Genomic DNA, 27,459 nt, shown 5'->3' with positions numbered 1-27,459 from the left:
CGAAATGCGGAGGGGCAATTCAGTGGCCAAGCGCGTGGTCATATGTGAGCGTCGCCCACGTGATCCACAACGCCGTGGGGACGCAGGCGCTCACGAGCCACGTCTAGTGTGTCTCACACCGGTGGTGGAGCAGCTTATACAGACCTTCCGCGCCTGAAATTACAAAACTTTTCAGTCCAAGCTGCTTCCTCCGGCAGGAGGAAAGACAGTGTTTTAATGAGGACAGAATCTTGGCTCACTTTACAGGGAAGGCGGCTGCAATTTATTGGGCACCTACCATGTGCTAGCAGCGTATCTAATCCCCTTGTGCTAACTTTTCTTCCCTGTGTTGCAGACGGGGAAACTGAGGCTCGGAGAGCTTCAGTGAGACGTTTCTAGGAAATAGCAGGATTAAAAAAAAAACTTATGTAGAACTTACTCTGTGCTAAGCACTGGTCTAAGCACTTCTCTCGTTTGATTCTCACAGCAGCGCTGTGAGGTAGGTATTACCGACCCATTTCACAGGTGATGGGACAGAGACCCAGAGAAGCAAATGGTCTGTGGTCACACAGCTACTAAGTGATGGAGCTGGGAATTGACCCAGACCGTCTGCTCCAGAGGCCGTGCCGCTAACCACTGCCCTGTACCACCTCCAGCCTGCTCCCACGTTCAGGCAGAGGACCAAGCTCTCCCCTGCCCAGACCCTGCCCATTTTAGCTGCTTTCCAGAAGACATTACCCCCAGCTGATTTCCACCCAGAAAACCCATACTTTAGTCTCTGGACACTGGCAGGCATCAGGCATTGGGCTAAACCCAGTGGCAATGGACTCTCCCAAGATCAAGTCCACAGAAAAATTCCCAGTTGGTGGCAAAGCCCTTGGCAGCACAGCTAATCTCGCCTGCTCCCCTCGGAGATGGGTGCCGTTACACCAGCCAGCAGGTGGCTCGGCTCTGCTTTCCTTTCCTTTGGGGAGGAAAGCCATTGGGGGTGGCTAAGCCCTGAGTAAACTGTTCCCAGCCTCACTCCTCCAGGCCGGGTGGGGCCGGCACTCTTTCGGCACAAAACTCAGCGCCATCCCTCAGCCCCAACCTTTGCACAGTTACCTCTCCGGGGAGCACTCCACCAGCACTGCTGCTGCCACTCCCAGGGATCTGCCGCTCGCGGGCCTTCACAGGGACAGAGGGATCTCCGGGGCTGCCCACCTGCCCTGCGGTGCCGTCGGCAGCCTCTGGGCCAGCTTCCCTGCCACAGCACCAGGAGCCAGGTACACTTTCCTGATTAAGCTTCAAACGGCGACACACCCAGAAGGGGAGGGAGGAGGGCGATGGGGGTGGGGGGGCCCCTCTGATCTGGGATCCACTCCCAAGGAGGAGAGAGGGCCACTCTTGGCCTCCTGTGATTGGCTGTGCTGTGTCCAAGCAAGACAAATGCAGCTCCAGCTGGAGCCGAGGGCGAGTGGAGATGCTGTCGTCTCAGGGTCCTGCCCAGCTGAGGGACAAGGGCGCGGGGGGGGGGGGGGCTTGCGGGGGGACGGCACACCTGGCCCCGGGCTGGCCGGGAGGTTCTAAGCCTCTAAAATGGAAATCAGTGCAGAATTAGAGCTTAGGAAATGCCTCCTGAGTGTGCAGGGCGCAAAGCCCAGGAAGGCGCAGGGAGTCTCTTCTCGTGGGGGCGGTCCTTACACTTAGGGGAAGACAACCCTCTCTCTGGAGTGGCTTTATGACCCCAGTTTGGGTGTTGGAGCTGTTGTGATCACTGGGCACTCCTGGGGATGAATGGGGAACCCAGAGGGGTGCAGTGGCCCTCCAGGGACACAGTTCCAGGGCTAGGCAGGATGCTTACTCGCACTGCCGGGCTGGGGGCTGCCGTGCGCCACTGGGGACTACCGGGCTGCAGGAGGCTATTCCACAAAACTGCCTCGTGCCAGAGCTGGAGGGGGCCCTTGGAGGCCACCCAGGCCATGGAAACTGGCACCCAGAGAGGTAGGGTTTGCCCAAGACACACAGCCAGCTAGTTTAGCCTTCTGCAAAGCAAGAGCCCAGCACCGGCCAAGCTTACTTAGATGAGGTAGAAGCATGGAGACCTGTGTTCTAGCCTCTGCCTCATCACGCTCACCTCTGCGGTGAATCCCATACTGTTTCCTTGCGCAAAGTGCCTGGGGAGCCCACGGGAGCCCTCTCAGCAGCAGGGGAAGACACTCCTTTCCCTCAAGTGGTTACAAACTACACCACAGAGCACTTACCACCCGTCAGGCCCTGTTCTGCTCACAGACGCACACCGACCCCTTCCAACACCCTGTGAGATAAGCTAATATTCCCACTTCTCGGTCGAAGAAACGAAGACAGATTAATTTGCCCAAGTTCATAGGGCTCGGAAGAGGCAGTGCGGGGACTGGGCCCTGGGGGGCCTGGCTCCCATGTCTATATCCCTGACCACTGCGCTATAGTGTCCTTTGGTGGGTCCCAGGTCGAGGGTTTCCGGGCATGGGTCCCCTTGGTGCCTGCTCGGAGTTCCCCTGGCCCCGCTACACCGGCAGAAACTAGAGAAGACCCTCCTTCACTACTGATTGGCACCCCCCTTCAACCAGGGGGAGACTGAAATCTAGGGAGATTGGGTGGCTTACAGATGTCAGGTCTGAAGGTGCTTGAGAGAGTGACCACTTCAGGGGTCCCAAACCAGCATCATCAGCACCCAGCCTCTTCCAAATTTCTGCCATTTATACTGACTGTTTTGCTACTATTTTCTTCATATGCACTTGCATCCCCCCTTCTCACTTGTCCTTAGCACCAGTTTCCTCGAAATCACGAAGTTTACAAGTTTACGTGCTGACTGCATTTTTTTCCTAATACTCATTAAAATAATTACATAACTACTAGAATGAAAAGTACTTTTTGGGAAACCCCTACAATCGCCATGCTCACGTGAACTGCTCTGGGCAACAATGGGCTGGGTGTCCTCACTCTATCCGGAGACGCTCAGGCTCAGACAGGAGGCCTGCTGTTTGAGGTCACCCAGCAAGGAGCAGCAGAGCCAGGGTGGACCAGAGCTCCTGACTCCCAGCCTGGAGCCTTGCCCTCCGTGTCCGTCCCGATGCAGTAATCAGAGGAGCAGGGGCGCACGGGATGGGCCCGCCTCTGGCCTTGACTCCGAGCTCAGCTCAATGCCTAGGGAGCAGAGATGTCACTGGCCAAGAGAGCCACCAAATAATCACCCCCAGGGAGTTCTGAGCAGAACTTCAAGAGTGGGATTTAGCTGAGGGGGTCAGGGTTTCCTGGAGCCCTAGGGGCCCCCATCACGCCAAGTAGGAATTCCCTTTTGAACCTACAGAGCCTTGACCGGATGGGTAGGTCATGCCGTACTAGTAACGACAGTGAAGTGAGTAAGAATAGCCAATACTCACCAGGTGCTTATCTACGTTCGAGGATTGTTCTAAGTGTTTTGTACACATCAACAATTTATTCCTTACAACAACCCAAGGAAGGAGGTAATCACCCCCATTTTCACAGTGAGCAAACAAACGCACGTAAGGCTTTAAAATGTGCTCACAGTTGCCTGGCCAGTAGGTGGCAGAGTTAGCATCTGCACCCAGGCTACTGGCTCAGAGGTCATGCTTTTAACTGCCCCGCTTGCTTTACTAAATGGATGACAGATCTTAGGGGGAGAATTTGGTGCAGGCCCTCAACATGGCAGCCATCTCCTGAGGAGCGCTTGCCACGGGCTAGGCCCTGGGCCATGGTACTATTACAGATGGTGGGGCTGGCTCAGAGGGGTGAGGGGCTGGCCAAAGCAGCCAGGTCCTTTCCAGCTTCTAGGCCCACACTCCGACACCCCCGCCTAATGGCTCCCCGGAGCCGGCACAGTCCCCTGTGCCTAGAGAGCAAATGGTCAGGAAGAGGAAGCGAAGCAAAGGTCTAAGCACCCCGCTTCTAGCCCTTCCATCACTCCAAGCTCTGCTTTGGCCTCAACTCCCCGTCCAGGGCGAGCTAGCGAGGCTCGGAGCTGGTGAGAGGCTCGAGCAGCTTCTGCCAACGCCTCCCGCCCAAGACACTGAGCCTCGCAGGGGGCTTAGGACAAGCTGTGTCCCTGGCAGCTGCGGCCTGCACCCCTGACGTGAGCTCATCTGTGGAGGGCCCATCAATTTCTCGCTACCAACGGCTCCACCGGGCAACTCCGCCAGTTTGCCCTGGAGCTAAAGGCTGAGGTATGGGCAGATCATGGCCACAAGCCTTAGGAAGTGGGGGAGCCCTTTATGGTTCTGAGGGAGGGAAGTGGCATGATCCTGAGAGAAATGATGAAGGTGTGAACTGGGGAGTGGCAGTAGGGGCAGAAGAAGGGGATGGATTCCTGAACTAGTTGACTCTTGTGCAATGTGGGAGTTATGGGCGCCGACCCCCCCTTCCCCTGTACGGGTGAAAATCCACATATAACTTCCGACTCCCCCAAAACTTAGCTACTAATAGCCTGCTGTTGATTGGAAGCCTTACTGATAACATAAACAGTCGATTAACACATATTTGGCATGTTATATGCACTAGATACTATATTCTTAGAACAAAGTAAGCTAGAAAAAATATTAAGAAAATTGTAAGGAAAATACATTTACAGTACTGAACTGTAAAAAGTAAACATATAGGTGGACCGAAGCAGCTCCTGTTGTTCAAGAGTCAGCTGTACTTGAAGGTCAAGTTGGTGGGACTTTGTGAATGACTGGGCATAGGCATCGCAGAGAAAGGGAAGAATCAAGAATTGAATGACCTCCAGGTTTCTGGCTTGAACAAGTTGGTGGGTGGGGTTACAACCGATTCAGACAATGAATATAAAAGCCAATTAAAGATGAGCTTAATCTTGGACACGCATATTTTGACAGGCTTGAGGCACCCAGTGGAGGATCCAGCTGAGAGCCAGGTAGACAAGCCTGGAGCTCGAGGGTCGGGTCTGGGCTAGAGAGAGAGATTCTAGAGTCAATACCAGAAAATCACAAAGGAGAACAGACTTCCAGGGAGAGTACTTAGACATTAAATATTAGATGGAGTCATGTAAGCTGGGAATGGAAGCCTGAGAAATAGCAAATATTTAGGGAGAAGTGAAGGGATGGTCAGAAAGGGCAAGGAGGACCAAAGAGGCAAGGTCCCAGAAGCCAAGTGAAGAATTTCATGAAGGAAAAGGATCACAGAATCATCATATGTAGTGGGGCGGGGGGGGGGGCAGAAAGAGAAGAACCAAGGACATCCTCTGGGTCTGCTGGCAATTAGTCATCAATGACCTTGCCTCTGGAGGGCTTGGGGTGAAGGACCGAAAGGGCAGGAGGTGGACATGAAGCCCATGGAAGTTTCTTTGTAGGGCAGAAGACCTGAAAATGTTAACAGGCTGAGAAGGACCAGGAAATAAGGTGAGGTTGAAGAGATGACAGAGGTCCCAGGAAGAAGGGGATGGGTGAGTTGGCTTTGAACAGGAGGGACATACTATTCCCAAGACCACAGCAAAGAAGACCAAGATAAGTATGAAGAAAAACTTGCAGAGGGGAGTAAGGAAGTTGAGAGATGGCACCCACTGGTCTTGATTTTCTTGAAGTAGCAAGGTAAGATCTTCTAGGGTAGGGAGAAGGGGAAATACAGGAAGGTTGCCTAATGACCTCCAGAAGGATTCACACCAAAGGATTAATGCTCCCCCACCCCCACCACAAAGGTAGGGAGGAGGTGGGTGGTGGAAAGTGCAAAACTCTAGTCTTTCATAAGCAGAGCAGAGCTGCCCAGGGAGGAGCAGAGAAGTCAGGCTGGGTTGTGGATCCATGGTTGGGATTTTGCTGGTGGATGAGTATGGTGGATACAAGGAAACAAAGAGTACAAGGGAGACGGCAGTGGGTCTGAGTGAGGAACAGAGGAGAATCCACCAGGAAGCGTGCTGGCCTCTCCCTGTCCGTTCCCTGAATGTCACTTCCCTTTGAGCCAAACGAGGATGAGTGCCAGCCTCAAACCATGGAGACCGATTCTAAGGCTCTAGTCCCCGGGGCCAAACCAAACCAGTGTCTTCCAGACAGGTCCAATCCATTACAGAAGAGCATGTCTGGTGGGTTTGATGGGAAACACAGGATTTCTGAGCACGACACTAACATTCAGGTCACACCACATGAGATGGGATAGTGTGTCACTTCTGCTCTTTTCTGTCATCAATGGCAGGGATCCTAATTTCTGTTCCAGGTGACCAGCAAAGCAGTAAACTCTCCTTCTGCTGGGCCCCCTGTTCTTTCATCATCCATAGAAAGATGAGATACACTCTGCAGTTGTCTAAAAATCAATTTTTTGTGTGTGAGGTGAAGCATATTTAGATATTTGGCTACTAGGAATTCCTATGTAAAGTGAACAGTCATTCTAATTTTTTATATTAATTTATCTCCAGATATTTCGCTTATTTATGGTGACAACTGCTTGCTTCATATCAAATCCTTAAAACCACCAAAGCCTGGTTGGATCATCTGCAGGACTTAACCAAAACTCAGAGACACACAGGACTCAAGGTTTCCCCTCGGCGGTGTGGTTTAGTGGGGACCCAACAGCGTTAGACACCCATTTCTGGATTGGTTATTCTCAACAAGTTAACACACCCATCTGCCCACTTTAGAAAAGACCCAATTTTGTCTGCCCCTTGAAGTGCACATAGCCCCATTGTGAAAGAATCACATTGCCCCCCGACCAGGCTTCGAGAGCAGTGGGTAGCCCTAGTGGGTGCTGCGTCTCTACCAGGCAGACAAACACGGTAGGAACCAGGGCTGGCTCCTCTGCCTGGCCTCCCATCCAGGGCACATATAGCTCCCGTCAACCCCACCGTAAACCTTCATGCTGGCTCAGCATATCTGCGCCGGATCCCACAATCATTCTGGTCCTTTCTCTGCTGTATCCCTCACTTGCTTCCCAGGCCAACTCCCAAGTCTCTGCTCTTCCCAGAAGCCCCATCTGCATGTTCACCCCCTCCTATCCCCTTTAGTGCTCGCACTGGACTTTGAACTTGGGCAAATCTTGGTTAAACTGAAATCCCCACCTCACGTTTGTTCTCCTGGCCCCCACCTCTCACCAAGAACCAGCATGGGGCTCTGCACACAAAGCTTCTCAATACCTGTTTGTTCACACAACCCGAGGGCAGAAACTTCAATTAGCTCCCCTGGTCCCTCTAGGTGCACTGTTTCTGCGGGGTCTTGGATGCAGCCCGCGCTGCACTTGCCAGGAGGGCATGGGGGGCCCCTGATGGTGCACACATTTGCTGCTCCCAGGCATTTCTGTTTTCCTGGCTGCCCCAGCCCCTCTGAAAAGCTGTGGGTTTTCATCAGGGAAAACGTATGGATTTTGCAGCAAGCACTTTGTACTGCATCTGTATCTCTATCTGCTGATACAGCACTTTGTACTGTATCTGATACTGACAGCAGGCCCTGTTCAGAGTTTAAGGGGGAATCTCCCACAAAGATGAAACACAAATCAAATCTCAGGGTAACTGCCCAGGGCCTGTGGACAGAGCTTGTGAGGAGCCAGTCCCCAGCCGTCAAGCGAGCAGGAATCCTGGCGAGCCCCGGGCCTCTGCCTGGAGCCCCCGTGGGCCCTGCCACAGCCACCGGGACTGTCTAAGCTGTGCTTCTCTGCACGGACCTAGTAAGGACCACGTTCTCTGTCCCCTCTCTGGGACGCAGCGTTTATCAGATCACTTGTGAAACACTCCCAGCTCTCTAGATGTCTTGAAATCCAAAAAGTGAGAGAAATCAGACAATTTAATGATGGCTTCCTTGGTCTACAGACAATGGAAGGACAAAACATTTCTCTCCATGCACTGGTACAATGAATCAGAGACGAGCAACAATCCCAGGACAGGCGCTGGGGTATTCAGACCCACTGCTCGGCCTCCCGGTCACGTGGTCCCACCAACTGTGTGGCTCAGCGACTGCAGACCTGGGGAGGTGGGGGGACCGGCCTGGCCTCCTGAGGTGGGAGTGAGGGGCCACGGGCCACAGGGAGCAAGATGCAGCGGCACTGTTGTGCACTGGTGGAAGGGTGTGGGGGTGGGGGGTGGGAACAAGTGTCTGGGTATGCCCTGAAGACAGGGCAGCTCAGTGGCATCAGCTGCCCCATCAGAGCCGTCCTGAGGGCTGGAAGCAGGCTGAGCTGGGGCTGAGGTATCGGGGTTGGGAGGAAGGTGGCCAGAAGTACCAGGCAGAGAAGAGGCACATGCTGACTGCTTCCCTCCCACAAACTGAGTTCTTGATGACCCAGCTCCATCTTGCAAAGGGTAAGGACACTCCCAAGATTTGGAGCTGAAGGGGTGGCCAGGGGTGAAGTAAGGAGGTACAGACTGTTCTAATCCTGAGGCCACCTGAAGCGTCTCCGCTCTGTTCTGGCCTGCCACCCCCTCCCCTCAAGCCCGAAGACTGGAGCAGGCAAACCCGAGATCAGGGACCCCACCACTCTTCCCAGATTCCATCAGCAGATGACACCTTTTCTAAAGAGAGGGAGGAGAAGGAAAAAGGCCATGGGCTTCTAAAGAGAAATCCTGGGAAGGGTGGCACCGAGGGCTGGGGGAAGGGGCCTCTGGCTCCGTCCAGCCCTGGAAGCTGGCAGCTGTGGCCTCTGGTCCTTGACCCAACCTCGCCGGCCCACCTAGCTGAGCATCTTGTGCCGATCGAAGACTGTCTTGCGCTGCTCCTGCACCTGCAGCTTCCACCGCTGCTGAGCGCCCTCCACGCGCTCCAGGACGGTGTTTGCTCGAGGGCCCCCCAGGGAGGCAGTGGTGGCAGCCACAGAGCGAGCATCCTGCAGAGGGAAGAAACAAGAGAGAAGGTTCAGCACGGTGAGCCAGGGTGGGTCTCGGAAATCCGACACGGAAAAAATGCCCTTACAGCAGTCCCAAAGGCTGAGCTCCCCCCCCGCCCAAGGCTGGGAGGCTGGACCTCCTCGACGGCTGGGGGCGGCTCGAGGGCCTCACCCAGTGCACCGGGCCAGTGGCAGGCTTGGTGTTCAGACAATGTGTAAGGCGCCCTGGGAAAGGGGGCGCTCTGGGAGGAGCATGATCTAGGGCCCCAGTTACCACACAGCTGTAGTTCAAATTGGGTCCCTGATTGTACCCCACTGGCCGATTTCTAACCCTCAGGAGGAATACTGAGTGTTGGCCTCAGGACCTCACCGGGTCAGCGCAGAAGCCCTGATGCCCTCTGTGGCTTGAGGAAACGCATTGGTGAGTGCCAGGGCAGGCACCAGGCTGCAGAACCCCCCCGCCCTGCCAGCCACCGCCCAGGGACAGCAGGAAGACCCAGGTGCTAGGGCCTGGCTGCCCGGGGCAGGGAGCACATGGGTGCCAGTGGGGAAGATGGGCCCACCGAGGAGTGTGCACAGACACTGCTCTGCCAGGGGCTGGGACACCCGGCTGACTGCCCCCAGGAAAGAAGGCATGTCCCTCACTCAGGGAGTCTGGCAGGGATGTAAATCCACCCCAGCACTCCCATTCCAGAGCCTGCCCTGGCCCACTCTCCTCTGACAGGTTAGGATAGCTCAGCTCCTCCTCTGTGTGCCCCGCTGATCCCCTTCCCCTCTGCTCTCAGAACCGTCAAAGGCAGCAGCTCCCCTAATTACCACCTCTCTGCCTCTGAAGCTCCGGAGCCCATGCATTTCCTGCAGGACCCCAACCTGATCTTTGGGGGGAATTAGAGCCGAGGGCCAGGCCCACACCCCCATGGGGATTTCCTCCCCCGCTCTCCCTGCCTCTCATCTCCTGCCACACATCTCTTAAGGGATTAGCACACCTCTCTTAAGCCCAGAGCCGCCCAGTAAATGCAACTTTGCTTCTAATGCCCCGCGCTGGCACGGCTTCTGTCGCCTCGCAGCTGCAAGGCTGGGGAGAAGGGAGGGGTGGGTGAGGCGACGGGAGGGGAGGCAGAGAGCTGGCAGTTGCAGAGAGGTGGCCGGCTAGGGGTGAGGCTGGGAGGCAGTTCACTGTCGCCGCAGAGCTGAGTCACTGTCTCGTGAGGGACAAGGCCTCCCTGGGGGGCCCGGGTCCAGGACCCTGAGGAAGGCTTCCTGGGCCCGCAGAGCTGCCAAACACCAAGGACGCAAGTGCTGACGGCCTCGGGCAGGGGGCACACTGAGCCCAGAGTCAGGACTCCTGGGTTCTAAACTGGGCTCCAAGGGGCCATCTTCTCCCTGTCTCAGGTCCCACGGCCCCCAGCCCCCCAGGGGGCCCATCTCGGAGGCCTACAGTGGGAGCTGGGACAGAGCCACCCGGCAGCTTTGGGTCCCTGGACAGGTGACTATTTCTCCCAGCTTCAGTTTAACAAGCCAGTCTTTGCAGACTTTTTTGACTGTACTGTCAGCAGAAATAACATGTACCTCATGACCCAGTGTGTGTGCACAAACATATGTATAAGCAATAAACAAGTTTTATAAGACACTTAAGTATGAGGCATTCTGGTATTCTTTGCTCTGCTCTCCTTCATTTTTTTAAAAATGCTGGTTATGACTCACAACTGATTTCATGACCTAATGGCTTGTGACCCATACTCTGAAAAACAAGGTTTAGGATGAGTGGATGGGTATGGCCAGGTTAAATAAAATCATACATATAAAGTTCTTAGTACTCTGGCCATCACGGAGTAGGAGCTCAAGAAACGTTTCGTTTTCTTCTTCCCTGGCAGTTCAGCTCAGGGGTTGAGAACACCGTGGAATCAGACAAACCCAGCTCTGAACCTTGGCTCTGACACCTACCGGAATAGGAGCTGGGCAGGTCCGCTCATTCTCGGAACCTATGTCCCTGTCCGTGAGACGGGGGCGGCAAGAGATGCCTCTTCATGAGACCATGAAAGCAAAGCCTTTGGCGGCGCCTGGCAGACAGCAAGTGCTCAATTCACAGCAGACACTAGGGGCCTCTGGGGTCTCCGAGGCAGGAGAAAGGGGGAGAGAGTTGGCAGACTGCTGCCAGAGGGAGCTGACTTTGAAAAAGGACCACGGCACCACACCACTTTTCAATGCCGTCCCTTCCTGGTTCAGCTGCACCAGCCGACTGCTACCGGGGGCCAAGGCCAAGCGTCCGGGTGGCCGGGTAGGGGAGATGGGCACTGAAGCCCCACTGGGACCTGGCTGTCCTGGTTTCGGGGGCCCAAGGGGCTTCTCTCCCTCCCCATCTCTCATCTTGTCCCTTCCGGGGCCCACGAGGAGTGCCGGGGTGTGAGCCCCGGAGGCAGGCTTGGAGGGATGGGCCGGCCTCAGCCCAGCTTCTCGTTGAGGGCTCTGCAGCTCAGAGAACGTCTTGAGGAGGGGAAGGCAGAGGAAGCCAAGAGCAGAGCATTAAGGGAACATGCTGAAATTCACCGCATGACCACAGTATCATTTGTTTCCCCTTCATGTAAAGTCTTAACAAACAGCTCCTAAGTGGGGGAAAGCTGCTGCTGAGAGGCTCCGTGTTTCCACCGCTAATAGTCTGATTAAAAGGTATTAAAGCTTCCACGTCTGTTCTAGAGACGGGCCCAGATTGGGGCCTCATTCTTGCCTGTTCTGGGGCAGAATGGCAGCTGGAGGTGGGAGAGAAATCACACCATTTCTGGCCCCTTCCCTCTGAGGCAACTCAGGGAGGCGGGAGGGCAGCTACGCAAGGAGGAAGGCGCCTGGGTCCCGACGGGGTGCCAGGGGGCGCCTGGTGCGACCAGACTAGCATGGCGATGACAGGTGTCACTGTGTGCCATGGGCTCTGTTAAGTACTTTATGTGGATTCTCCCCAGGCTTGGGGGTACTGGGTAACATTACTCCCATCTGCAGACAAGGAAACTGAGGCCCAGGTCACACAGCCCTGTGGTGGCTGAGTGGGGGCTGGAACCCATGTCTGTGTTCTCCTACCCCAGCACTCTGCTGGCTGCTTCTTTGGCTGGTTGCTCCTAAGAGGAAGCCAACATGGAAAGACAAAGAAGCAAGCCGGTATCTTTCCACAAGATCAGAGTAAGCACACAGCGCCAGTAAAGGCACCAGGAATCAGGGACCTCAGGCCAGGCTCTCCTTTCCGGGCCTGGGAGGCCCCAAATCCTGGTGTGCACAGGCCAGAGCTGACGACCACCATCAACGCGGCCCAGAGGAAAGCTCCCTGGCCCACGCAGGAGCACTGGGCTGCGGACAAGCGGACAGAGGAAAGGAATCCCCACTTAGAGCTATGCTCCCTCTACCCTTCCCCCAGGCCCGGGAGTGGGGGCAGGACAGGCAGTGCTGTCACCTACCCGGTCACACAGCTCGGAATGGCCCGGGTACAAAGCCCTTCCGAAAGGGGACTACATGGCCACCCTCAGTTTTCCAAGTTTAACCCAAATCCTTCCCGCTGTAGCCAAACCCCGCCACTTCTCTGCTGCAAAGCTCTCCCTGACTCCCACTTGCTGCCAGCCATGGTCCTAGGACATCCCATAATGCCATGCCCCCACGCAGACATGCTGCCTGCTGACTTGGCTACTCAGATAGAACCCATGTGGGCACAGCATCAAGGCCTCGGGGCTGGCTGAAGCGCACACTCCCCCATGCCCCCCAGCCCTGCAGCCACCCTGGTCCACATGGCAGCCCCTCACTGCCTAGCCTTTGCTTGTGCTGCTGCCCCAGGCCTTCCCTCCAATAATCACCATGCCACTGATGTGCTCAGACCGCACAGAAAGGTCTCATCCTTAGGAGTGAACAAATACTTGTCAAACTGGTGCACACATTATCACAGTGATATTGAGGTTAGAACAATTACAGCCATTCCACATGGAGAAAAGTACACTAAGAGATTATGCATCATGGCTAGTAACTGGCAGAGTCGGACTCCGACCCAGAGCTATGGTTCCAAAGCCCTGCTCCTGACAACAGTGCTGGGAGCCTCCCACTGGACGCTCTAGAAATGGCTACTGCATCCCACACTCTTCTGTCCGCCCCCAAAGAACTGTCCCCATCAGTGTGTCTTCTTCACGTGTCTCCATCAGCCTCCCAGGGCCAGGGTCCTCAGCTGTGTGCTGCCCGACCATCCCTGCAGAGGAAGGGCGGCCGTCCCAGGGACCCTGAACCTTCTCCTCACTCCGGCTCCTTCACGGCCCCAGGTGCCCTCATCATCACCACCATTCTTCGGTTCCCCATATGTCCCTCGTGCACCAGGGGCCCTGAACTGCACCCAGCCCCCGCGGCCTGAGATCTCTGAGGACCCCTCAGAGCCCAGGGTGCCCACGCTGCGAGTAGCAGAGACACCAGAGCCGCGTGGAAACCCTTATTTCTCGCTCTTCAAAGAGGGCCAAACCCGTACATTTAAAAAGCTCCGTTTGCCGTTTCTGTCCCAGCAAACATGCTTGCTTCCTCCTTTCAAAGAGTGTCTGAGCCTGGGGATTAAGTCTAATGCTGCCAGAATCCTAGGGGAGGCAGTGCTCAGCAATCAGGGACCACTGAGGCCTGCCAGCACTTTCAAAGAGAACACGACAGGCTTTCATCTCCCTCCTCGGGTGCGCTGGGGCTGGGCCTGTGGGGGAGGCCTCCCTTCCTCTTCCAGACCTCTCGCCCTAGGGCAGGAGAACTCCTGGCTACAGGAATTGGGGGAATGGAGCCAAGAGCCCCCAAACCTGGGAAGTGATCCAATCCCCAGATCTCATCTCTGATTGGATCCCAGACTTGGTGGCACAGAGCCTGGACAGTTTCCTCCCCAAGGTCATTGAGTTATAGGGGCCTAGGCAAACTTCCAAAGAACCTGAGAGGTCCCGTTCCAACTTTCTTCCTTTTGGAGTGAAAGCTAGATCCCTTACCCCAGGGGAGACCCCATCCTTCTTGCTTCCTTCTTAAGGGAAACACTCTCCAAACCACTAATACCCCAGAGACACAGCTTCAGCCCTGGCTCTGCCACTGTTTGGCCAGGTGGCCTTGGGACCTGCTCTCCTTGCCCCCCACCCCCACTCCCTGCCCCATGTGCACTGAGAGAGGTGGATCAGCAGAGTCCCCCCCACCATCCAAGGCTGGGACACTGGGTCTCTGGAGAGACAAGATCGTTGGCGCTGACTCCACTGTCCCTACAGCAGCTGAGCTGTCACTCTCCCATGTGTCCTCTGAGCTGGCTCGAAGACCCCCTCTGCCAGGAAGCCTTCCTTCCCAGACTAACAGGAAGAAGAGAAGTCCCCAGCCCCTGTCTAATAAAGAGCTTGCCAAAGTACCTAGCTTTCTCCCTGACTGCAATCTCCTAACACCTGATCTCACCCACTGCTTTATGGCTCATTCACTTGGCTTGGACTCTGTCTTGGGGCTTCAACCGCTGAGGGCAGACATGACCTCTGTAAATCTACACAGTGCGGCCCATAGGAGTTGAGAGGCCAGAGGGAAGCAGAGAAGCCCCGGGCATGGGAGAAAAACGGAGCTGCTGAACCCCCAGGAGGGATGACCTAGGAACACCTAAGTTGGGGGCACCTCACAGAATCATGAGGTGGAGGGATGGGGAGCCGGGCCAAGTGCCGAGACTAAGGGGCAGTGCGTGCTATGGGTGCTGAGCAGGTGAGCAGACCCCACTCACAGCTGCCCCAAGGTATTCCCTTAACCACCCTCCAGGTACTAGGGAGCTGCACTCTGTGCAGAGATGGCTATAGCTCAGGTCAGGGCATCAGAGACTGACCACCTTTTATTTCCTTCTAGAACGTTGGGGTAGCAGGTGAGGGGTGTCATCCCTCCCACCTCTCTCTCCCAGGGCAGGAAATCTCCCCTAGAGTGTGTAGCGTGGGCTTGCCAGCTTCAGCTTCAGAGCTGCCTAAGGCACCCCACTGCCTCCCCAGGCCCCCAGGGTACGTGGCCAGAAAGCACTTCCTCATAGGGCAATCCTCCTCACTCGGCCCAAATCTGCACCCAGGGAATATACACCCTTGGATTAGGGATCTGCTCTCAGGAACTGGTTGGCCACATCTAACCCCCTCTCCCCTTAAAGCCCCCTCACACAAACAGAGACACCTCTGACTTACGCCTCAGAGTGGGAAGCACCCCGGGTCTCCTGGGGGAGAGGGGCCTGGGTCCAGACCCAGAGATGGCAGGCTGCCCTCCTCTGTGGCACCACATCCAGGATGGCAGGAGACACAACAAGGCCGTGCCTGAGGGCCATGCATTCCAGAGAAATTGTAGCACGGGCTGTGTAATCACGGGGCTGCATCTCTCAATTACTCCCCCAGCCAGGACTGCAATTACCACATTACCCCTAATCACCGAGTGTTTATTACCGATGCCCCTCCCCATCAGAGCTGCTATTACTGTACATTAATAACCAGGTAGGCACGCAAGGCTTCCTCTTGAACACAGACCACCCAACTGCCAGGGCCGCCACCTCCCAGGCCCCAGCTCCAAGAGGCGAGGCTCATCCTCTCTGCTTCCCCTTCGGCCACACTCATGTCAGCGGGAGACTGGGGCAGACTGGGAGCGGTCCAGCCACATACCCAGGAGAAGCAAGAGGGCCCGTGGGGTGGCCAGGCCTCCCTCCTTCCCCGGCCTCGTCCTCCTGTTTATGCTGGCCCAGACCCACAATGCCCCGTGGCTGCACACGGGGATCTGAGCCCCGGACCCTCTTGGCGGGGGGGAGGGACCCGCCCTTTCCCATCTCCAACCCGGTGCTGGACATGTTCTAAACTGTGACCACCTGGTGGCGGTTTAGCGGATGCCTGGTGATTTCCAGTGACCCCAAACACACTTGCTTACGAGGGAGCCCACCCAACCCATTATCAACTGTGTCATCTGCAAGAAGACTTCTTAGATCGTTTTAAATCTCCCTCTCCTAACTCCCAACTATGGGTCCTTGTACCACTGGCTTTACCGGGGGTGAGACTAAGCTCTCTCCCACCAACACTGGAAGGCTGCTATCATGTGTCTCCTTGAGTTTGGTTTGGTTTTTTTTTTTTTCAAGCTCAACACCTCCCAGTTTCTTCAACTTACTCTCCCAGGACATGGCTGAGATGCTTCACCCTACAAGCCCCTTTGTATGTGTGCTGGTTCCCGTACTCCATCCCTCAGTCTGGAATACACAGCATCTTCCAGCCGCAGGGAGCACGAAGGTCAGAGCTGACAGACTGCTCTGTGCCCTCCACAACTGCCCGGAGTAGTACCCCCTCAGGGTAGCGCAGCAGCGAGGCCTGCCCTGCCTTCGCATACCATCGCTCTGAGGCTGCCGTGGCGGCTGTGTGGTCCCACAGAGGGGTAGCTCTGGGCACACAGGATGAGGAGACTCCCTGGGAGAGCGCGCTGGCTCACCACACCCCTGCTGGGCCAGCCGCACACGCGCACCACCTCTCACTCCCACCAAGAGCTTCCTCTGCAGGGCACCCGTAACCCCTCAGCATGGGGACAGATGGAGGAGGGTGACAGTGGCTGCTAGCCATGCCAGACCTGGCCTAAGCCCCACCAACCCTGACCTGAGGGGTTCGCAGGCTGCCTGGGGTCAGTGGTTCCCTTCATTATCTAATGGCGTTGAAACTCCTTAGCCTGACATTTGAGGCCAATGACAATCTGGTCTAAACTTACTGGCCAGCTCTATTTGCCACAATTCCTACATGCCTACCTTATCCTCGAAATGCTCCAAATTCCTCAAGCACCTCAGCACCACTATCTACCTTACTAACTCATTGGCCCTTAAAATCCTCCTTTTCCCTTAAGGTGCCCAGGTTGTGCTTTGCATCGAGCAGGCACTCAGCAGATGTCTACAGAATCACTAAAGAATAAACGTGCTAGCTCCAAATCTACCACCCACTTGACACTTGCTCAGTGTCTGAGCAACCAGGATATGGTGTGCGTCTACACATGACTGGCCCTGGTTGGTCCATTTCCCCTCAGCCTGGAAAGGCAGCACAACGCAACATATGCCCCCGCCACCACCCCACGGCTCATGCATCCAGGCTGATGCCAGGCATCAGGAACACTGCAGGGCCACCTCCTGCTTCACGTGGAAGTGCAACAGGTGGTTCCCTGCTGAGGAAAACTTTGGAGTCTGGGTGACATGTAGGACACTGAACAGGAGAAAAGCAAATTGGAGCATGGGGGGTGAGGAGGGACATGGAGCCCCACCTAGGCCTCCGTGATGCTCTTCTGGTTCTGCCCTGGGGACTCACAGGCTCGAAGCCCAGGGCCCCAACACCCAAAACCCAGTTACCTCATTCTCCTCCTCATTGTGCAGATGTTCGGTGTACGCATCCGGCTTTCGAATGAGAGGGTCCACCAGCATCAGGAAAGCCATGTAGAGCAAGAGGGCCCCCACCACTGACAGGTAGATGACAATGATGACCTGAGGGAGAGAGCCAGCCGGCCCTGTGAACCAACACCCCGGGCCAGGACGGCCATGCGCGTTCTGCGGTGACAGGGGTTGCCTCGAGCGCCGCACTGGGGAAGGGCCCGGAGGCTGTGGGCTTGCTGGCGAAGACAGAAGGGACAGGGGGCCCTATTCCACGTATTTGCCAGCTCTGCCCTAAACACAGGGGATCCCACAAGAATAGCGGACATAAAAACAACAAATCATGAAGGAAAGCACCTGGATCCTGACAGCCCAAGAGGCTCCCAGGGGTGCAGAGTGCGGAAGCGGGGCCCACCTGGTTCTCTCTAAGAAAGGGTGGAAAGCAATGGGACACAAAGTAAGAGCAGGGAAGGACCGGCTGGTGGAGAGGCCTGAGGCTGAGCCCCAGGGCACGAGGGCTCCCTTCCCACTGCCAAGGGCAGGCGGACAGGGGGGAAGGTCCAGTCCCGAGAGGGCACGCCGACTGGTGGAGGGAGACAGGCTGGCGAGAAGGTGTGCCCTGAAGGCTGGAGGCCACATCTCCCCCTCCCGTCAGTCACCCTGCATGGAGGTGACAGCCAGTGACAGAATGACAAATCTCTTTCGTACACGGAGAGGCTCACAAGCTGCAGTAACTTCCATTTGACAGAAAAGACAGATTCAGTGAGGCTAACTCAAGTGTCTCCCAGTGTGGTGCTCTGGACTCTGCACGTCCCCCAGCAGCCACAGCGGCGTCACTAATACACCTGTTACTGGGACCACAGAAGCACCTTCACTGGTGTCCAAATACCCGCTGGGCAGCCAGCACTCACCTGAGAACCATGAGCCTAGGTCCCAAAGTTAGCAAATGGTAGAGGTTTTTAACCTGAACTCAGATTTACTGACTCTGGCTCACACGCTTTTGCTACTGGCACAACGCCTGGCTGTCACTGGCTTCTGATCCCAGCCTTGGCCCCAAATGGACTGTGATAAGTGATAAAAGAGAGAAACCTTGGGATGTTCAGGTCAAAGCCCAGCTCAGTCAAAGGTCAAGTTCAACTGGACCAACTTCCTCCCTGACTGGAGCACCAGTGTTTATGCCTCTTTAAACAGGGCCAATGGTCAGACCTCTTGCCTGTACCCCGGGAAGGGCAAGGGGAATGGAGGCGGAGTGTCTAGCAGGCTGAGGCTGAGGGGTGGGAGGAGCCTCCTAGCGAGGAGGACTGGAGGGAAACTTGAGGGACCAGGAAGTGTGTCTGATGAGGGCCCTGTGTCGGGAAGTCCCTTTCTGCCAAACAGGGAGAGGCGACACCTGGCTCAGCACTGGGTCTCAGCCATCTGGTCCCCAGAGGGTGGGGGCCCTGGAGCATGTTCAGAGCAGGAGAAAGACGCTCCAGGAGGGGCTGGCTCAGGCGGGAGGATAAAAGGAGTTGAGTCTGCACAGCCTGATGGGGCGAGGACTGAGAGGTGGGGGACAGACAGCTGCTTCCCATCAGAAAGGTGAGAACACGGGAGGACCGCAGGACTGGGAAGGAGCTCCCAGCAACCTGGTCTGGGCAAGACAGCAGGGAACATCACCTCCCTTCCTGAGCCTCAGAAGGAGAAACGGGATGGACTAGGCAATGCCGTTAAACTCCTCAATTCCTTTCTCGATGCTATTTCTAGACTCTCCACAGGACCAGCAGAAGTAAGCTGAAAATCTGGCCAGGAAGAGCTTAAGTCAGAAATCAGGACGCGGGGCCTGGCTCAGGAGTCATAACCTGGACTAGGAGACCCCGGGGGAGGCTCTGGGTGGATGAGCCTCTGCTAGCGTGAGCTGCGGTCCTGTGGACCCCGCCTAGTGGCAGAAGAAAGGACAAGGCCCCTGCCCTCACTTGCTATGGTGGTGGCCGTGTCTACTGTTTCTCTCCCAAATTCACCCAACAGTCTCTGAGAACGAGGTTCGGGGCCAACGCCCCTCCTGCCCAGGTGCCACCACGCAGACACCTAGCCCTGATGCACAGCTCTCGGGGGGGCTTTTCAGGAGTCTGAGGCCACTCTGGAAGCTCAGTTAGACTGGGTGTTCTGGGAGGGGGGGCTTACTGTTCTATTAGCAGCACCCTGCATGTTACCCAGAACATAAAAGGTACCTGAAAGAGGCTTATTGAATGAATGAAAGAAAGAAGGGGGAAATTGGAAAGAACAGGAGGAAAAAAGTGACATGAAGCACCTCTCCCAGGTTCCCTGGCCCCCATGTAATGGGAGCCACTGGACAGATGTCAGAAGACAGAGCTGGCTCCAAGAAGGTGTGGGAAGCAGGCCCCTGTGTCTGTGACCAGGCCAGCCCAGAAGCCAGTCCCATAGCCACTTGGAATGTTCCAGAATATAGCAAAAGATCATGGGTGCCGGGCAGCCAGGGAGCAGAGTGGGCCCGAGCCCCGAGCCCCAGGCTACCTTGATGGTGGTGGTGCTGCGCTCCTCGTACTTGCACTCACACAGCAGGCAGTAGGCCTCCACGTCGTGGCCGGGTACCGGCATGGGCTCCACCACGTGCAGGCAGTTGCTGGAAAGAGACAGACGGGGTGGTGGGAGCAGGGCCCCCGGCAGCAGGCAGCCCGGGAGGGGAGGGCGGGGCAGAGGAGAAGGGGCTCCCAGGGAGTGGGGAGAACCCCCTTCCCAACCCACCAGCACCTGGCCCCGGCCCATCCGAACCAGCTCTCTAAAGTGCACCTACGGTGCCGGCACCAAAAATGCCAACATTTCCCAAACTGCTGCCCTCAGCTGCCTTCTTATCTCATGCCATGCACCCCTCCCCACCGCCCCGACTCCCATGGGCTCATTCAGTCCAAGGATTTCCAAGTCAGAGCTGGGGAGGCCCAGATTGGAGTCTTAAACTTGAATCCCTAGTCAGGACCGCCCCCGGCACCCTTCCATCCAGCTGCCCGCTAGTCACCACAGGAGCGGCCCACAGGGACGCTCCACGGCCACCCTCCCGTCCCTCTGCCCCAGCTCCCTGGGCCGTGTCCCCAATGGCACAGAGCACCCCTACAATCCACTCCGCTGACCAGGTCCAAACCTGGCAATCACCTTTGACACTACCTTTTCTTCTCACCTATAAATCCACCAAGTGCCAGGGATTTTTACCTCCTTAAAAATTTCTAAGACCCACCTTCTCTATTGGCTCCTACTGCCCTGTCTTAGCTCAAGGTCTCATCACCGTGTCCCTGGCCCAGCGCCCCGGGCTCCCCACTGCCCTCGCGCCTCTCACCTAGCCCTGTGCCTCTACTACCCTCTCCACCCGGGAGCTCAGTGGTGTTAGCCAAACGAAACTCCTGTCACATCACCTCCCCCCACTGAAAGCCTAAAGCTGGTCAAGGTCTCCCACAGGGCCTCTAGGGTGAGGCCAAATGAGCTGCTCCCCCTGGGGTACCCACGGCTCCACCTCACTCCAGGCTGCCTCCCTGTCCAGTCCCATCCCCTGGCACATCCCACCCCACTCCCCATCCTCCAGCTCTGCTGATCTTCTAGACTCTTCTCTGAATGAGCCGTGCTCCCCTCCTTGACACACCTCCTGCCTTCTGCAGGAGTACACGGTTTTGCCACCTCCCGTCCCACGCTTGGAATCCTACACATCCTTCAAGGTCCAGCCCAAAGATGTGACCTCTCCCCACGGCAGCCAGCTCCCCACACTCAACTCTATCACAGCGCTGACCCCCTGTGCTGCATTCCCACCTCTACTTCTATGGTCTCCCCCGGCGGACGCTACGTTCGTCGAGGACAGAGGCCATCTCCAGCTTCCCAGCACGCAGCGCAGGGCTGGCAGCGCAGGGCTCTGGGAACAAGCTCAGGGAACAAGCTGCTGCCAAATGAGTCCCGTTCTAATGGCGTGCCCACATAGCCCGCCTTTACCTCACAGTGCTCTTGACCCAGGAGAGCTAAGGATCACAGGCCCCACATTTAAAAAGAGGCAAAGTGGCACTGCCACCACGATGAGGTCCGGACCCAAATCCCGATCCTTGGCTCGTCTTTCCACGTGACACTGTCTCAGCGGGGCCTGTGCCTGTGCTCAGCTCTTTACTTGGGCCTCTTGATCGGGCTCAGCCTTCTTCAGATCAGCAGGTTTCAACAGGTACAGTTCACAGACCACACACGCAAGTGACCTCGAGAATGCACCTTGATCATTACCACTGGGGAAAGTCAACCCCTCTCGGAGGTTCGCAGAGGTAAACCAGGCATCCCACAGCAACGGACGGCCAGGTCTGGGGCCCTGGGCCTATGTCCTCCTCTCTGGGATACAGGAGTTGTACCACTTGACAGCCCTGACAGGAATCCTGCAAGAGCCAATGGGGAGAACTTGGGAGACAGTTCCATTAAGGGCAGTAGGTGGAAACTGAGGCTGGGCAGGATTCTAGGACCCAGCGACAACACTGGCGACACCCCGGGAGCAGTGGGGGTGGGGACTAGACCTGCAGTCAGCAGGTCAAATGTACAGCAGGGTGACTACAGTTAACAACACCGTATTATAGGTCTTTCAGGTCTCTGAAAACAACCATGCCTGTTCTGAGCTATCCCAAGGTCCTTCTAGACTCAGGCTGGGTTTCTGGCTGAGGCATCAAAGATGTGTGATGTGAGGATCAGGTGTGGAAATAAACATGCGATGTCCTCTAAAAGCCTCTGTTCCCCTTAAAAATCCAGTACATAGCCTACGTGATTTTCCCTAAACCCCGATGATTCCAGTTTCACCTCTGGGTAACAACTTCAACACATCACTCCTTGCTGCGTGAGTGGGTCTTCTACGTAACTAACTGCACCATTACCAGACCCCACACGCTGCTACCTCTGGGAGGAGCCGATGGACAAGGCCAGGTTCATGCACAGCACTGGTCATCACTGCTGGGACCGTCTCTTCTCCAGAAGTCCCTACAAGCCTTCTGAGGACCAGATGCCTCCCTTTCTGAGCCACACGGGGTCCTGGTTTGGAAGGCCACACCAATGCTGCAGTGCGATGTGTGCACTCCCCGCCAAGTACAAGCAAGGTGGGGTGGCAGGGGCAGCCGGGAGGAGCGAACCCAGGTTCTTCAAACTGGAATCCTGTTACTCACGGGAATAGGCTGTAAAGGGGTTAGGGGAACAGTAAACAGAAAGCTGAAATCTTTCTGTTGTCTCTGGCCTCTTGAGAGTCGGTAAAACCCTAAACATGATCTTGCTCTCTAAGGATTTCATTTACCTTCCTGGGGATCGGTGGTATCAAAAGACTCCAAGGACTGGTCAGAGGACATTAAGGGAGAGGTCGATAAGCTCGGAGAAAGATAAGCTGGGTTTAATTCTCTGCTCCACCACGTGTTCTGTGATTGTAGGTAATTTATTTCTCCCTTCTGGGTCCCCGTTATATTATAAATGGAGGCTGAACTCATCAGTTATAAATGGAGGCTGAACTCATCAGTACCTTTCAGGCTTTGTTCTCTTAGGTACCCCAGGAACCACTGGGCAAGAACGTGGTGGAGGGAGGGGCTGAGGGACGGGTCCCTCTCAGCACCAGGTCTGATTTTGTTTCCCATGTTGTGTTTCCAACCCAGATTCTGTCTCCAGAAAGGTTCAATTTCTAGAAGTCGGAAAGACACTGAACTAACCTACTTGGTTCCTTCCCATTCTGGGGCTGCCTCTGCAACATATGTCCTTGGCAGACCCACCAACAGAGCAGCATTGTTAGGGTTTCTGCCCTCCTACAGGCGTGTGGTTATGAACTCCCAGCACTAGATGGCAGAACACCAGCAGCGCAGGAACATAAATGCAGTGACCTGTGAGGCCTGCAGCTGAGACTGTTCTGGCTTCGCTCCACACAACAAAGGATGCAAGTATTCCCCCAGCCGCGGACCCAGGGGACAGCAAAGTGGCGACACTGGCAGAGACCTGAAGATGTAACTGGTCTCCTCTGACCCTTGCCAGAGGGCTGGAAGACCACATGTCAAGCCCCCCGGCCCCCACCCCTACCGGGGTGTTGCCAATGTTGTCGCTGGGTCCGAGAATCCTGCCCAGCCTCAGTTTCCACCTACTACCCTTAATGGAACTGTCTCCAAGTTCTCAACTTAAGATTGTTCATTGGGTAATTCCCTAATTCTGACTTCCAAGGAGAAGAAAATAAACTATAGCCTGAGCAGGACTCCTTTCTCTGTGGGCATCCAAGCTTGGGTTTGCAGGCCATCCTATCACCCCAGGCCAGAGACAGGGCTACTAAAATCTGCTGTTGCCTGTGGGAGGTAGCCTTACTATCTGCTGTGGGGCTCAGTCTATCAATGTATTTACTGATGTTATCTGAGCTATAACCGCAAGATACAGGGAGGTCACAGGGGCTCCTCCCAGGACTTCACGTCTTAGGGCTTTGTGAATCCATCAGCACAGGCGAAACCAGAGGGAAATACTCTGCTGCGTTGTGGGAACCAGAGGAGCTCGTTTTCTGGGGCTGTGCTCTAAGTCTTACGATGATTACCTATGTGGTGTCTAACAAGGCATGATAATATATATTAATATCAGCTAACATTTATACAGCACTTACTACATGCCAGGCATTGTCCTAAGGGCTCTGACATGGGCATGTTCAAGCACACACGCTCAATACTCAATATACTGCCATCCATCTTACAGATGAGGAAACGGAAGTACACGGGACATGAAGTCACTTGTCACATGATGAACAAGGGGCCAACCTGGATCTGAAGCCAGGCAGGCCGGATCCCAAGTCTGCACATCTAGCGACCCTGCCTCTCGGAAAATCACTCAGACTATCTCAGAACTGGAGAAGTTCCAAATTCCCAAAGGCTGCTCGTAATCACCTAAGGAACTTTAAGAGAACGTTACTCCTGCTCCCCAATATTTCCTGAATCCGAATCGTATGGGGAGGAGATCAAATGTACAGGAGGGAGACTACAGTTAACAACACCATATTATATGCTCGAAAGTTGTAAAGAGAGTAGATCTTAAATGTTCTTAACACACACACGCAAACGGTAATTATGTGAGGTGACGGAGGTATTCATTAACCTTATTGTGGTAACAATTCACAATATGTATGTGCATCAAACCATCAGGTTGTACACCTTAAACTTAACACAAAGTGCTATGTCTAATGGATCTCAATAAAGCTGGGAAGAAAGAAAACAACAAAACCCCAAATCTTGGGGGTAGGTGGTGCTGGGAGTCTGTATTTTCTCAAAGCCCACCTGATGATACTAACCTACAACCAAGGAGGGGCCCTGACCTGGACACCCCCTCCTTGTGATGCGAATCCCTTCCACAGTGCCCTTAGCAAGGAAAGCACCGCATCTGTGCTCTCAGGTCCCTTGAAGGATGGGGCTCCCCAGCTTTTAAAACAGCCTGGATTAAAAATGCTTCCTTGGCTCACGCTTCTATCTGTTTCTCTGAAGCTACCCTTAAAGCTGTTTCTACTGACTCCAATTCTACACCAGAAAACCACATTGAACATAACTGATCCCCACTCCCCTGTGCCCCACCTCCCAGAGCATGCCTGCCCTGCCCTTGGTCTTTGTCAGCCAGCAGATATCCCCACGCCCTCTCCTCGTGGAGCCGCCCTTAAGCCACTCCTTCTAGGATATGGTGTTGAAACTTCCCTTCACCAAGCTAGTCTCCTTTCTCTGAATGAATCTGTGCTTCTTTTTCTCCTTTTTAAGGGGAAGCATCCAGAAATGAATTCGGGACTCCAGGAGTATAACTGAAATTTCCTCTTTGGGTTTTAGTCTCTGCAATTATAAAAAGGGAACACTACCTATCCCATCTACCTTACAAGGCATTAATGAGACTGGTACAGAATAATACACATAACAGAGCTCTGCAAAAATACACAAAAAGTCCCATCATATGTGGGCATACTATCTACCTCACCCAATCTCTCTACTACCATTCTGCATTACTAATAAACACCCAAATCAAAGCAAAATAACAAAATCCACTTCTCTGACCAGGAACCCCTCAGCTAGAATTCAAGACACCTGGGTTCTGTTCCCAACTGGCTGTGTGACCATGGGCAAAACAGTCCTTTGTAGGCTCTAGTGGGAATGAAGGGGCAAGCTTATCCTCCAGGGATCCAAGAACCCCAGTAAACACTAGTAATTTCAACTAGTTGTAGCAGCCACGAGCCAGGCTGTACAGCGCCTTACCAGTCCTTCTGTGACACATTCTGGTTGTAAATGTGCCCACTGATGTTTCTATATGGTGGACAGATGCATTTGCAACGAATATCTTCAGAGCTCTGGAAGAGAAAGTACATGGTAGGCAGGTAGGCAGGTAGGCAGGGCCCCTGGCTTCAGGTTCTAGCAAGACTTGTTCATACATGAATGCTCCTGACCTTTCCCATCCCCAAGTTCAGTAAGGAATGACTTCTGCAAAAATGATGTTAATATCACAGGATTCTCAAGACAGAAACTGTCCAGGTGGCAAATGAGAATCACAGAAAGCTGCCTAGGGCTGCCATTCCCCAGTAGGATGCTTGGGAGTGGGGGTGTGTGTAGCAAGCAAAGTGACAGCCCTCTACTCTGGGCCCCACACTTGCTGTGTGCACCTCTGCCCAGCAACCTTGATGGTGAGCCCCTTCCCACCCCCATCCCAACTCCAACTTCCTAGGTTAGGAATGGGGAAAGGTAAAGGGCAGGGGTACACAAAAAGTGGATCATTTCCATGGGAATACCCAAGCAATCCCTTAGAAAGTTCCTCCTCTCTAAAATGAGTAAGAGACACCACAAATATTTTCATTCCAATCAGGAATTCCCCAGAGAGGCTGGAATCAAACCCTCAGACTCAATCTCACTTAAAGCCTTGATGTCCTTCAGAATTTTAAATTCCATAGAGCTACCCAAGCCCAGTTCTGGGTCATTTACCCCTAAAGAATGGAAATTTCTCAGGAGTCCCAGCGCTTAGGTTGGTCACCCTCCGTGTAACAGAAACTTCCAGCTGTGCAGGACTTCACACTTAAGGAGCATTTCCACAAACTGTATTACTTGATTCTCCTTAAGTAGAGTAGTAGACATTATAAGCACTCCGATTTTACCCAGGAGCAAAGGAAGGTATGGGGAACTTAGATAACTCCTCCAAACACAAACTCCCTCGCTGGAATCTCATCTAGATTTCCACTCAGATCCAGAACGTGTGCTCTGTGCTCCACCCCTCTCCCTCACTCCACCCTTACGCGAGAAGGCCTGCAGTCTGGCGCCCGCGAGAACACTTCCCAAAACTACAGTCCATTGATGAGTGAGGGGCAGGGCTGCAGCAGCAGCTACCTCGGGGCGGGGGGGAGCCCTGTCCGCAGGCAGGGTGGTCGTGCACGAGGTGCTGCTGGCTCACCTCCCTCACCTTGTTGGCTTGAGCTGGGGGCAACAGCAAGCACCCGACCACGGCCACCAAACATAGGAGCTTCATGCTGATCGGGCTTAGGAGGCCAGCCAGACCGGACACCTGCATAAGAGATGGAAGTCGGGAAGGCGAAGGGGGCCACACCATACCCCGCACTCTCGGCCTTTTAGCCCTGCCGACAGGACGTAGGAATGCGGTTAGGAGCTGGGTTCAGCATTCCAGGGCCTCCTAAAACCCTGTGGCCAAATACTGCCTTCCCTCTCCAAGTCTCCGGCTCTCCATCGCCCACCTGGGGCGCCCGGGAAGAGGGAGCCTCCCGGGGACTCCGCGGCCGGGGGCCTCGAGTTCCTAGGTCCAGGCCCGGCTCTAACCCTCGCCGCGCGTTTCACCGCCCTCCGCCATCTCCGCCTCCGCCCGCCGGCCCGCCTGCCTGGCAGCTCCTCCCCACTCAAGGCCAGATGAAAACTTTCGGTGTACAGGCTGGGAGCCCTGATCCGACCGCCAAGGCCAGTACCCACCTAATCGGGGGTCTCGGGCCGGCCTGGGACCCCCGGGTGCCCCAGAGACCCCCCCTTACCCCTCCCCCAACGCCCGGTCCGCTAACCTGCGAGCCCCGCCGCAGTCGCAGAAGACCCAGCTGGTCCCGCCCCCTCCCGGCCTCTATTGGCTGCTGGAGCAGCCTCTCAGCCCAACCTCGCTATCGCCAAGGTAACAAGGCCCACCTTCGCCTGGGCTTGGAGGCTCCCGCGCAAGGGAGAGGAAAGCATTTCTCAGACTCGACCAAACAAGAAAAGGGAGCGTCAACTTTCCTGACAGAAACAGGGAAGGGTCTTGCCTTTGTGTGGCCTGTAAAACTCCCACAGCAGTGCTTCGCCCTTCCTCGTATTACACAACTCGGGGGTCCGGAGAGGGGCTAAGTT

The 27,459-nt window shown here is 55.2% G+C and overlaps 1 protein-coding gene across 5 annotated transcripts; it reads right to left on the bottom strand.

Moving 5' to 3' along the window:
* Positions 1 to 7,715: 7,715 nt before the first annotated feature.
* Positions 7,716 to 27,188, bottom strand: TMEM9 (transmembrane protein 9). 5 transcript variants are annotated; one of them, XM_028120047.2, is made up of 6 exons: positions 27,144 to 27,188; positions 26,540 to 26,641; positions 25,351 to 25,442; positions 19,634 to 19,742; positions 17,105 to 17,236; positions 7,716 to 8,769 (listed from the first exon to the last, which is right to left on the bottom strand). In XM_028120047.2, exons 2-6 carry the CDS (start codon positions 26,603 to 26,605, stop codon positions 8,617 to 8,619), a joined length of 552 nt encoding a protein of 183 aa, XP_027975848.1. In that variant the 5' UTR covers positions 26,606 to 26,641; positions 27,144 to 27,188; the 3' UTR covers positions 7,716 to 8,616. The 5 variants fall into 5 exon arrangements, with proteins under 5 accessions (XP_027975848.1, XP_027975849.1, XP_027975847.1 ...); XM_028120048.2 differs by lacking the exon at positions 27,144 to 27,188 and adding an exon at positions 27,058 to 27,093; XM_028120046.2 differs by lacking the exon at positions 27,144 to 27,188 and adding an exon at positions 27,058 to 27,075 and having other exon boundaries at positions 26,540 to 26,711.
* Positions 27,189 to 27,459: the final 271 nt, after the last annotated feature.

Source organism: Eumetopias jubatus, unplaced genomic scaffold (genome assembly GCF_037043125.1).
Source record: "Eumetopias jubatus isolate StellerSeaLion01/CBP00866 unplaced genomic scaffold, mEumJub1_p1.0 scaffold_12, whole genome shotgun sequence".
Taxonomy (NCBI): domain Eukaryota; kingdom Metazoa; phylum Chordata; class Mammalia; order Carnivora; family Otariidae; genus Eumetopias; species Eumetopias jubatus.
Note: the sequence above shows the minus strand (reverse complement) of the source record. Positions and strands in the feature narration are given on the sequence as shown.

Bases quoted from the DNA above. Each gene is read 5' to 3' on its own strand.
- TMEM9 (XM_028120046.2), bottom strand. From the start codon at position 26,686: ATGGTGTGGCCCCCTTCGCCTTCCCGACTTCCATCTCTTATGCAGGTG. The intron at 19,743-25,350 runs GTAAGGCGCTGT...GTCTCTTTCCAG, and splicing joins AATGTGTCACAGAAGGACTG to CAACTGCCTGCACGTGGTGG. The intron at 8,770-17,104 runs GTAACTGGGTTT...TTCCCTCTGCAG, and splicing joins ACAATGAGGAGGAGAATGAG to GATGCTCGCTCTGTGGCTGC.